General features: G+C 40.0%; 1 protein-coding gene across 1 annotated transcript in view; it reads right to left on the reverse strand.

Annotated features, from left to right (window-relative positions):
* Nucleotides 1-1,195: 1,195 nt before the first annotated feature.
* The window catches only part of DHTKD1 (dehydrogenase E1 and transketolase domain containing 1), a 63,460-nt gene continuing 52,271 nt past the window's right edge, over nt 1,196-12,384 (reverse strand). The window contains exons 11-17 of the mRNA XM_054715619.1: nt 11,710-11,860; nt 10,470-10,576; nt 9,250-9,414; nt 6,878-6,960; nt 6,376-6,545; nt 4,405-4,490; nt 1,196-3,347 (exon numbers count right to left, since the gene is read on the reverse strand). Coding sequence (XP_054571594.1) covers nt 3,246-3,347; nt 4,405-4,490; nt 6,376-6,545; nt 6,878-6,960; nt 9,250-9,414; nt 10,470-10,576; nt 11,710-11,860 — 864 coding nt within the window. The 3' untranslated portion in view covers nt 1,196-3,245. The remainder of the gene's footprint in view (nt 3,348-4,404; nt 4,491-6,375; nt 6,546-6,877; nt 6,961-9,249; nt 9,415-10,469; nt 10,577-11,709; nt 11,861-12,384) is intronic.

Below are 12,384 nucleotides of genomic sequence, written 5' to 3' on the forward strand. Positions count from 1 at the left end.
GCTGTTGGGGAGCAGGAAATGCACCCATAGCTGAAGGGCTGAATCCCGAAGACGGAGAGTGATGGAAACTCCCAGAAGGTTCCCCCAGTGCCTTGGCTGGAGTCTCCAGGTCGGGAGAGGCCACATTGGCGCCCAGCATACCAGTGTGCCCTTCACCCCCCTCCTACCTCCCCAGGACTGCTGGCCCAGAAGCACGCTCCGCCCCCCAGGAGAATCGGTCGGCATAGTTCTGGAGAGTTCCGGAGCCATGTAGGGGGGGAGGCTCTGGAGGCCTTGGTGGCGGGGGAGGGGGGGGCAGGGAAGGCACCCTGGAGGGATCCGGGAGACGCAGCATCTGCCTCTGGACGGGGCCTCCTCTGGGAGTCCTTTGATTGTCTACCTCTCCGGTTCTGAAACCACACCTGGATTCTGGACTGAGGAATCTGGATTTGCTTGGCCAGTTCTTCTCGGACAGTGATATCAGGGTATGGGTCCTTTTCAAAGGCCTCAATAAGAACCTGAAGTTGGTTTTTGCTGAACTTGGTCCTCTTGCACCTCCCACTTCCTCCGGGCCTGTTGGAGGCCATGTCCGACAGCACCTACCCACCGGCGAGGACCCCAGCAGGAACTGCCTTCCAACTGGAGTTCTGGTAGGGAAGTCTGCATCCCTTTAAATACAGTTGGAACTGATGGGGGAATGTAAAGAAGATTATGTGAAAGTAGGAGGAAGTAAGGTGGGGAAATCTCTAGAATGGCATTACAGGATAGCTAAAATTATGTGCTCATTTGAGGGTGGTTACCCTTATGAGGGGTCTAAAAAGAGAGGCATTTCAAAGGTGTGTTAATCCATGGACACAGACAATAGGATGGTGAAGGCCTGGGGCAGGGGCTGGGGGCAGGCTAGAAGGGTTCAATGAGGGAAAAAGGGGACTCTGTAATACTTTCAGCAATAAAGATTTAATAAAATAAAACAACAACAACAAAGGTGTGTTAACCTAGATGCACCAAAACAATGGATAGAAAGACATCCTTACAAATGGAGATTTCCTTTATAAATATAAATGTCTCTTACAAAAACATAAAAAAAATATAAGAAAATTTTAAAAATAATAAAACTTTAAAAGTAATACAGTAGGACTAAAAAAAGGGTATGTTTTAGAATATAGCATGCTTCCTTATAGTATATGTATGGAAAACAGAAAAACCGAACCAAATGGTCTTATAAGGAATAAAATTTTATTTTACAAAGAATAATGTCATTCTATTCACTGAATACCCAATTTGAGCTGTAATCTTCATTGACTATGAAATTTAGCATTGATAGATATAAATGGGATACAAAAATCATATCAAAATTTAAAAAGGAATAAAGTAAAATATTTTATTTTACCTTATTATGTTTTTAATCTAATATTTTATCATGGGAGCATTTGATTTGGAATTTTTCAAATGGTCTCTTCCTGCAAGGAAATTCAAAATGCTGGCCCTTGTTTCTGTAGTGATTGAGAGTGAGGATGAGGTACACAGCTCATGGCTCAAGTTGGAGAAGATGTAACAAGATACCATAAACAGACTTTTGAGATATAAAGTTAGAAATTTGAAGAGATCTACACGAAACTAAGAAAAAAAATCTAGTTTTCCCTCTCATTTTTGTCTTACACTTTAAAATTTTTTTAAGTTAAGAAACCAAGAGATCTGAAAATGACACTGTGCTTTTATTTTTTACTAGTTTGATATACAATACTGTTAACCATTCTCATTAAATAGACCTCTGTAATTTTAGTCATTTACATGAGTGGCACCAAGTTACATGATTTATAAGGCTTGACACAGAAAGGAAGCATTATGGTGTATAAGAATAGAAGGGATCTGAATACTACAGAAATGTTGTCAATGCACTAATGCATACATGTAAGATATGAACCACAAATCTACTGCTGTGACCAGAACAACTTATACATTGATTCTGAAAAATATTACCAGTTGCCAGTAAAAGTGAAGAGGGCATTCCAGTGCCCCAGAACTTCCACCATCATTTCCCAGAAAAAGTATCACAAGAATGGCCAATGGTAGAGCTTCTGCAGCACCAAGCCACGTAAAGCTGCACAGATTGCTGCTGTTTAGTTATGCTTCCAGTACCATTTAATTTCAGAATAAGGGAGTGGGTTGGCGATCCCTAGAAATTCCCAAGCACCTGGCGTTGGGAAGTTCCTGCTGTCAAAATTAAAGTGCACCTTAAACACGGCAAATAAACATCACACTGCAGCAGGAACGTTTAAAGGCAAGACTGATTAACCAGGGGCTGAAATTCTCTTTATCAGACATCCAAAGTCATTTGAAATACCACCGCAAGAACAATTTAGGGAAGAAATATACTATGGCAAGGCAGGCCACAAACCAATTTCATTGTACCTAAAACTCCTTCACTTGCCGCACCAGTGTGGCTCAGTTGGTTGAGCATCATCCCATGCACCAAGAGGTTGCCAGTTCAATTCCCAGTCAGGATACATGCCTGGTTGTGCAGGAGGCAGCTGATCAATGTTTCTCTCTCATTGATGTTTCTCTCTCCCTCTTGCCTTCCTGCCTCTCTAAAAAATAATCAATAAAAACATACTTTAAAAAAAAACAAACACACACACAAAACTCCTTCACTTAGTACCACTATGCTAAAAGATCACACCCAGAGATTTGTATTTAATATACTTAAGGACAATGGGTAAAACAACTATCTTGAAATCAGAAATCAGAAATAATATAGTATTGCTACAGTGTCTAGTGAAACATTTTTCACAGTGGCTAGAAGACTACACCAAAACCGACATAAATGAAAATATTTGAGTTTGAATAAAGAAGGGGAAAATTAATGAAAGTGACAGGCATCAAATAAATCTAGAGGTAATGTTGAGGTAATCTATATGTAGCTATAAAGTCAAGCTAAAGAACTTTCCTGGGCATATACAGTTAATGAGAAAGAGTGGAATCTGAAAGATCTTGATTATGACCTAGCTCTATAACTCTCAGATCTAACCAAACTGTAACATGATCAAATTTGTAAGGATAAAAGTTACTTGTCTGATTTATATATTGATTCCATTGCTATTCCACGTATTCCAGATTAATCAGTCCCAACATCTAATCAGTCCCAACATCTTAGAGGAACGCAGACATTCCATGTTACCTAATGGAAAAAGGAGAGTAGAGGAAGCCGGCCTTTCTTTTTATGGCAATTTCCTTAACAGGAAGTTGTATTTCTTCCAAGTACATCATCAAGCGAAGGTCCTGGTGAGGATATCCTCCTGCTGCTGCAGGTGAACGGTGCCAATTCCTACAGCAGGTGCCGGCAAAGGTGGTCGGCTCACAAGGCGGAGCTGTCATTGGGGCAGAAAAGGAATAAAACGACACCGTGACCCAATCAGAACTCTGCTTAGCCCACCCAAGCAGGTGCCTGTGTTTCTCTTAGCTTGTTTAACATAAATCACCTTTTTGGAAAAATAATGACTTACATAGGATAGACTGTCACAACTAAAAAGCAACAAAATTCCAGGCATAATAAGGGAATATAAATTCTCAAGTTTGTTCTATTCTTCAGTAACTATTAGTTGGTTTTAGCTGTAGTTTCCTAAAGTAGAGTTATTTACATGTGAAAATTATTTGGGCCTAGCCAACTAGTATCAAATGAGTGAAAAGAGTTCTAATTTAAGCAGAATAGAAAGACAAAACAGAAGCACAATTGCTCTTCTCATTGTTTTCCCCTTCCTACAGCATCATTAAGAAGAATTTGGCCTGTAAGGGATCTCTGCTGTGTGGATGGGCCTGGTACAAGCATCATTGGGTATCTCTACTCCCATATTGTCAAAGAAGACCGCTCATCACTCACTTCCCCCGTGGCTTGGATGCTGACCTTTAGGACAAGAATGCTGAGGAGGCTAGTGGGAAGGCAGCCAACAGGTAAGGGCTTTTACTTTCTAAGCACAGCCACCTTTTGTTTTTACATGCTACTAGCATGTGCACATAGATTGATAAACACTCAGCATTTTTTTTTATTTTTTTATTTTTATAAATATATTTTTATTGATTTTAGAGAGGAAGGGAGAGGGAGAGAGAGAGGTAGAAACATCAATAATGAGAGAGAATCATTGATTGGCTGCCTCCTGCACACCTCCTACTGGGGATCGAGCCCGCAACCCGGGCATGTGCCCTTGGCTGGAATCGAACCTGGGACCCCTCAGTCCGCAGGCTGATGCTCTATCCACTGAGCCAAACCAGCCAGGGCTCAGCATTTTATTTTGAAAGAACAGCCTAAAACTAGACTTTATATTTTAGTTTATATTTAAAAGAATTGGATTGATAGTAGGGGATAAAACCATTTGTTGGCACTCCAGGAAAAGCAAGATTCAAGAACACTATGAGAGGCAGAGATAGTACCTTGCAGGCCAGCTGCTTTTCAAACCTTGGAGAAACAAAACACCATGGACCCATGTTCTGAGGCTCCTCCTGACTCCAAATAAAATCTATAAAAGAAGAAAATCCATCTCAGTACCTCAAGTAAACATATACAACATAAACACACACACATACACACATACTATATGTATATATACACACACACATTTTTCCAACATGGCAGTGTCTTTTTTTTTTTTTTTTTTGACAAATACATAGTAATGTATCCACCAGCACAACCATGATACTGAACAATTCTATCAACCCAAAAAATTCCCTCATCTTGTCCCTTTGTACTCAAGTCCTTCTCCTACCCCCAACCTCTGGCAACCACTGATCTTTCCTCTATCCCAACAGTTTTGCCTTTTCCAGAATGTCAGATAAATAAAAGCATACAGTATGGGTCTGGCTTCCTTGAATTAGCAAAATCCATTTGTGATTTTGCTGATAGCAATAGTTCACTCTCTTTTATTGTTGAGTAGTATGACCTCGATATGGATGTACCACAGATTGTTTAGTCACTCATGGTGGAAGAACATTTTGTTTCCAGTTTAAGGCAATTATGAATAAAGCTGTTACAAACATTCACATGCAGGTATTTCTGGGGGCATGCTTTCCATTCTCTTTGGTAAGAAAACACCTAGGAGTGGGACTGTCGGGTGGTATGGTAGCTCTATGTGTGACTGCATAAGAAACTGACAAAACTGTGTACCACAATGGCAGAACCAATTTGCATTTCCACCAGCAGTGAATGAGGGTTACAGTTGCTCCTCATCCTCATCATCACTTGATATTGTCAGTTTGTTGTTTTGTTTTCATTTTAGCCATTCAAATAGGTATGTAGCCATATCTCATTTTAACTTAATTTGCATTTCCATTACCACTAATTATGTTGAGCATCTCTTCATATAGTTATTTGCTATCTAGTTCTTTCGTAAAGTGCCTGTTCAGTTCTTTAAAAATTGAATTATATATTTTCTTACTGTTGAGTTTTAAGAGTTCTTTAAACACTCTGGATAGTCCTTTGCCAGATATTTATCTGCAAATATTTTCTCCCAGCTTGTGGCTTGTCCTTTTATTTTCTTTGCAGAAGTTTTTCATTTTGATAAAGTCCAATTTTTCCTTTATGGAACATGTTTTTGGTGTTATAGCTAAGAACTTTTTGCCCAACTTAAGGTCACAAAGATTTTCTTCTAAAAGTTTTGCAACTTCACATTTTACATTTAGGGCTATAATCAATTTTGATTTAATTTCTGTGTAAGGTGCATAAGATATCCAATTATTCTAACTCCATTTGTTGAAAGGCTTATCTTTTACAATTATAGTTGATTGTCGTAAGTGATAGTGATTCCCTCCAAACTCTCAAGAAATTAGATGCCTTAGATGAGAGAAGGGGAGACTGTAAGAAACACCACAAAAGACATGAAGATACTGGCTCTAGAAGTATTATTTTCATATTTCTAGATTCCATGAGATCCAATCTATCTATATACATAAAAGTCTAAGTGACCATCCGACCGTCCGACCAGTAGCTATGACATGCAATGACCACCTGGGGGCAGACGCTCCAACTGGTAGCTATGATGCACACTGACTACCAGGGGGCAGATGCTCAACGCAGGAGCTGCCTAGCTGCGGTGATGGCAGCTGCAGTTCTCAGGTGATGTACCGGGAACCAGAGAACAGGGAGTCTGATTCCGGGGTGCGTCACTCAAGAACAGCCCTCTCACAATCTGGGACTCCTCGGGGGATGTTGGAGAGCCGGTTTCAGCCTGATCCCAGGTTTCGGCCCAATCCCAGCAGGCCAGGCCGAGGGACCCCCACCGGTGCACGAATCCGTGCACTGGGCCTCTAGTTTTCTAATAACTCTCACTGCCCCATAACCTCTTTTCATTTGAGATAGTTCAAAGAAAACATTCACATGCAGATATTTCAAATCAAAGAACCCTTTACCTTTAACATGTTTGTATTTGCTCATCTCCAGTTGTAATGAGTCCAACGGGAATGGGCAGAGTTCCTCTATTCGGATAATGGCAAATGCATGTTTCTTGGCCCCCAAAGATTCTCTTTGCTTCAGCAGAGCATAGAAGTGTTTGCCAGAGCAGAACACTAGACTCTTAACACTGTTTGGTAGAAAAGGGACAGTAGGATGAGAGAGAAATACCTCAAAATGAGAATTTTATCAGAAGAAAGGGGAGACCACATAGATTTAAAGGCTTCACTAATAAAGCAGTGGGGCTCTGTAGTTGGGCTCAGACACATACAATGCCCTGGCAAGCCTTCTTTAGCAACATATGCCTCCAAAGTTCACTCTTCCATGCATATTTTAACTCCTACCTCGCTCACTTAAAGGACTAATATTAAGAAGGAGGAGATTTGGGTCTCTTTGGGTTCCTTAACATGAGCTAGTTCTCCCACCAATTAAAACTCTGAAAACAAATACACATCAAATTACTTTTTTGGATCCACAGATGAATCACCAATGACCGGTTTGAATGTTGTTCCTGGTGCCATTTCTTGAAGAGTTGATACAGCTGCCTAAGGAGTAGGGGAAAAGCCATAAATCTATCAAACAGTTGAAAGGAGCTGAAGATGCTTTTACTTACTAGTATAAGGGATCTTTGCCAAGAAATAGTATCAAAATTCTCACCTAGGAACATAAGTAAACATATGTACTAATAAATACAATAGCTTTACAGAAATATTTCATTCTGAATACTTCAGAATAAATTCCTTTCCTGAGGTTAGGTAAGATTGCCTTTTGTCTGGTGCCACAATAAAATTTTAAGAATCCAAGTTTCAGTTTGATCATACAACTTTATTATTAATAAAAAGTATGCTTTAATTATTTGGAATTAGAAGCAACATTTTATAGATTTATATTGTGAACCAAAACAGCGAAGCTAAGGCAACTATTTCTCTCTTTAAGTTTCTTATTATAAGTTTTAAATGAAACCTATAAGTCAGAACAAGTAGGAACAAGAAGTGAATATTTCTGTGATTAAAAAAATTATTAATGAGCTCAATTTAAATAAATGCTTGTTGCAAAGAACTTAGAGTACAAAACTGATGAAGCCAAGGTTAGAGATTTGATCCCTTTTGCTATCATTTAGTTTCCCTACAGTCTAGTCCCAAATGGGTATATGGCATTTTGCTAGGCCATTGTGGGGAGCCACATTGATGCTGGGATACTGTGATATAACTTTAAAAATTAATATTAACTATTCAGCTAGTCTTATTATTAATTAATGTGACCTTTCTCCATTCTGAACCATATCCCTTCATCAGTCCTACTAGGAAGGACTGGAAACAAAAGAAGCTGGGATTCAGAGCTGGGTGGGAAATTGGAGTGGGATTTAGGTACTAATTGACTAAAAACTCCCTATAGCCCTGAGTCATGTTTATCACGTGGCCAGTCATCTCTGAATAGACCATGGAAAAGAAAGGGTTGACTTATATTCTAATAGATCATGTGTACCAATAATCAAATTTTCAGGAGGAAATCAGAATTCAATAACCGTCGTACTCATTTTCAATTAATAAAAGAATTTATATGTTTAAGGAAGATATTTGACTACTTAATGAGTAGTTTTTCACTTTAAAATCTATAGTATAGCTGTTGGTATTTTTTAAAGCTCCCAAATAAGGCCTCTATTATAGGATAAGTTACATATTAGACTTGGGGCAAGGAGTAAAACATTAGGGCCAGAATATGAACTCTTGTTCTCAGTTTCAAATAGCAAGAGATTCTCAATAAAATTTCTAGTAGTTCACTTAATACTTGATACTACACATACATTATATTTAATATCATTACATTTGATATTGACCCTCAGAGTCAGAACTAGGGTAAGACAGGTGAGGTGCCTAGAGTGCAAACTTTAAGGAGGTCTTCATTTCACTCTAGTATCACACAAGTGCTGACCATGAGAGTATCTCCTTACTCCTCTCCAAAGGCTAGGCACTGCTTAAAAATGCAACCTGTGAAAGCAAGTCACTTGCAACTTTCCTCAATACCCCTCAATTCCAAATCTACACTCTCAAACCTTTGTGCAAAGCACAAGATAGTCCTGAACAGCCATATCATAAATCACTTACCTGTATTTCACCTCAGCTGTAGCATCCAAATAAATGCAAGTGTTTTAATGTTTATTCTAATTAAGATTCTCATGTAAAATTGAAAAAAAGTATAGCAGACAGGATAAATAAATGCTTATTAGTATTTATTACCTTGAACTCTGCCATTTGAAAACTAGCATATTTGTTATTTAAAAATATATTGTGCACCTAACACTTAGTTCAGGTAAACCAAGAGAAAATGTACACTTTTAAAGCAGTGTACAATAAGCTATACTGTTATGATGTTGTGCTTATTGAAACAGGCCTCTCTACCTGTGATAAATCATTTAACAGAAAAAATGTTAAAAAAAAAGTCAATGAATAACACCACTCCCTTTCATGAAAATGCTCTAAGTTGCTACTATCAACACAGTAGTGTCTACTAGTAGACCATTTGGACTTTTAAACTTTTTCTATAAAATTGTTTCCTCTCAGACCAGGATACCAGTGTGGTAATATCTGCTATCCTGTCCTGCATTACAATGAAACTGAGAGCTACTTATATTACCAGTTATTCTTGAAAGGGGGAGAGAGGGGGAGGGGAGGTGTGTGTTGATAGGTTGATTTAGTTTTAGAAAAGCAAAGCCAACTAAAACTAAATAGATGTTTCTGTAATTTAGAACTATAATTAGATAAAAAAAAAAAAAAAAACACAGCAGAATAAAATGACGAGAGAAGAAAGGCTTCCAAACAGCGTTTCCCACTTACAGGGAACCTGAGTAACATCTTCGGAGAAGCAACAATGAGGGGTTTTCTGAAGTTCCGGACCATTTGTCTCCTGAGCAAATGGAAGTACTGAGCAGGAGTCGTGGGGTGTACCACAAACATGTTCACGGTGTCCCCGTCCACCCCCTCCTCTGTGCTGTCACACATCTGGGACAGAAATGAAAGAAAGAACGTTCAGATCATCGCCTACAATCATAACATCTGCTCTCCAAAGGGACCACAGGGCTCTCAAGGGTGAGAAAAAAATATTTCCCTCCATTACAGGTAATACCAGAAAGTAAATTTACAGCCTATGAAGAATTAACCAAAGGAGAGGTCCGATGCTTCCCCCATTTGCCTGAGTCTGCATATTGTAACACAGTTGTTTCCAAACACAGCTGATTTCAAGGAGCATCTGGAGGGGACCTTTTAAAAAATACAGATTCTGATTACTGTGGAGTTAAGATGGTGTCATAATCCCACTCTTCTAATGAAATAAACACAAGAGTTTGATTTGTTTTTTTAGAACGACTTGCTTAAACTTGTTTTTAAATTTATTTATTTTAATATTTTTATTAATTTCAGAGAGGAAGGAAGAGGGAGAGAGAGATAGAAACATCAATAATGAGAGAGAATCACTGATTGGCTGCCTCCTGCACTCCCCCTACTGGGGATCGAGCCCACAACCTGGGCATGTGCCCTTGACGCAAATCAAACCTGGGACCCTTCAGTCCGCAGACTGATGCTCTATCCACTGAGTGAAACCAGGCAGGGCTGTTAGTTTGTTTTAAAGACAAAACAAAATCAAAAGCAGCTAACAAGGTTGAAAAGTTGAGGACAATGAATTAAATCTCAGAAGACCCTGGTGTTAACAAAAAGCTAAGACATGGCTCCTAACCCCACTCCAGAAACAATAGAAAGAAAAGAAAGCATCAAAATCCTGACAATTATTACTAGTCCCCTCCGATTTGGAGAGAGGGTGTGCATAGGCAACCCTGGTGGGAAAATAAAGGCAAAATTTAGAGCAGAAGCCACTACAGAGCTCAGTGGAGGCGACGAGGCCGCCAGGCTTGCCACTTCCAGGGCATTAAATCTGTTTCATTCAAATACTACAATGTCTGACGGTTTAAGGCACACATTAAGTACCTGCAGGAGGCAATTCTAGTTCAAAGCCCCTCAGAATCATGAAAAGGTTCCTGGAATCAAAAAGGCATTGGACATACCTGCAAGAAACGCTCTATGCGACAAGAGGAGTGGTCAGGTCCAGCCCCGTCATACCCATGGGGCAGGAGAATCACAATGCCGCTCTGGAGGAGCCACTTGGCCTCTCCTGGAAAACAGTAGGAGGGAGTGAGACCTCCGTGAAGCAGAAATGAAAGGTCTGGTCTGATCTGATCTGGGTAGAGGAACAAATGTTAGTTAGCTGCCTGACCCACTAGAACCATTTTCATTACATGTACTGTCCAGCATTGTTACACGATAGTTGGGAGAAAAAATATCCATCCTACCAGTTGAAACCCTGGAATGGTTCACATTGGGATTTATTTAGCAAGTGGAACACAAACTCAACAGTAACCATCCGGCTCCCAGAACAGCATGGCCATGCTGAATCCACTCAGGCACAACTCTTACCAAGACTGGACAGCTCCTACTTTTCCCTCACAGAACCCCTGACAACACAGGCCACTGTCCTCAAGTTCAAGGCACAGGCACTTTAGAACAGTCTCTGGACATGTCAAAGTCCAGTTTCCTTAAGGCACATTTCTTTTTTCTTGTTGTTTTTATTTTAAATTACATTTACTGGGATGACATTGCTTGGCATGTTTCTTACTCACAACTACACAGACACAGAGTAACACAACCCAGGGAAGGATCTATAGTGCACACTCATAATCCAAGAGTGCTTACCCCCCAAAATGGGGTGAGCATGTGGGGGAGACTCATACTTGTACTTTATATACTTTGAATTTTTATAGTAAGCAGGTCCTGCTTTTTTATAAATGATTATTAAAAATGATCAAGATGCACAACTTCCAATGTTCAGATACTTGAGTGTCTCTGGAATGAGGGAAGCAGATTTTCAAGACTGACGTTCACTCTGCTCACAAATCCTCAACTATGTGACCATTCCCTGTTTGTGATTGATGTCATAGCTAATCAACAAACCCCAAGAGTAGATCTGAAAGTCAAACTACTTAGGACCTGGTAGGTACATGTCCTGCTTCCTATAGCCAAACACATTCCCCCCCCAAATGGGAAGGTGCTCCCTGCATAGCAGCTGAGTGGTACTCAGTTTATTCAATTCTGATAGCTGCCATGCCCCAGTGGATGATAGGGCAACCCCCAACTCTCCCCAGGATCTGTGGTACAGAGTCTCAAAAGCAGCTACAGCTCCTTTTCATTCAATTGTCCCCATAAGGCTAGCATCATGCATCCACTATACACCCATATGCCAAAACCAACCTCCAGAGATGAACGTGTCAAAGATGATCTGGGCACCATTGAAGAAATCGCCAAACTGAGCCTCCCAGAGGGGCAGTAACTTAGGGCTCTCAATGCTCATCCCATACTCAAATCCCAGGACAGCCTCTTCTGACAATGGGCTGTTGCTGACCTGATGCAAAGGAGGAGAACAGAGACACTGTCATGGCAGAGAAATGGCAACAAGAGTCAGTAAAGGTAAAAGATTCACATTTATGCAAACCTCTTAAAGAGGGAGGAAGGGCAGAGAGAGAAGCTTTGTTTTTAGTAGTCTCTATATGCCTCTGGGAAAAAGCCCTCTATGAGTGATGCATATGGGAAAGTTGGAACAAAAAGAGGAAGATATGAAAGATGTTAGAATATGGGCATTGAAGATTTTCTTTAAGGATTAGCAAAATTAATTTATCAGATGACCCACCTTTGGAGCTGAGAGTAAAACTGTGTCATATAAACTTTTTTTTTTTATAAATATATTTTATTGATTTTTTACAGAGAGGAAGAGAGAGAGATAGTTAGAAACATCGATGAGAGAGAAACATCGATCAGCTGCCTCTTGCACACCCCCTACTGGGGATGTACCCGCAACCAAGGTACATGCCCTTGACCGGAATCGAACCTGGGACCCTTGAGTCCGCAGGCCGACGCTCTATCCACTGA

This window comes from Eptesicus fuscus, chromosome 5 (genome assembly GCF_027574615.1).
Source record: "Eptesicus fuscus isolate TK198812 chromosome 5, DD_ASM_mEF_20220401, whole genome shotgun sequence".
Lineage (NCBI taxonomy): Eukaryota > Metazoa > Chordata > Mammalia > Chiroptera > Vespertilionidae > Eptesicus > Eptesicus fuscus.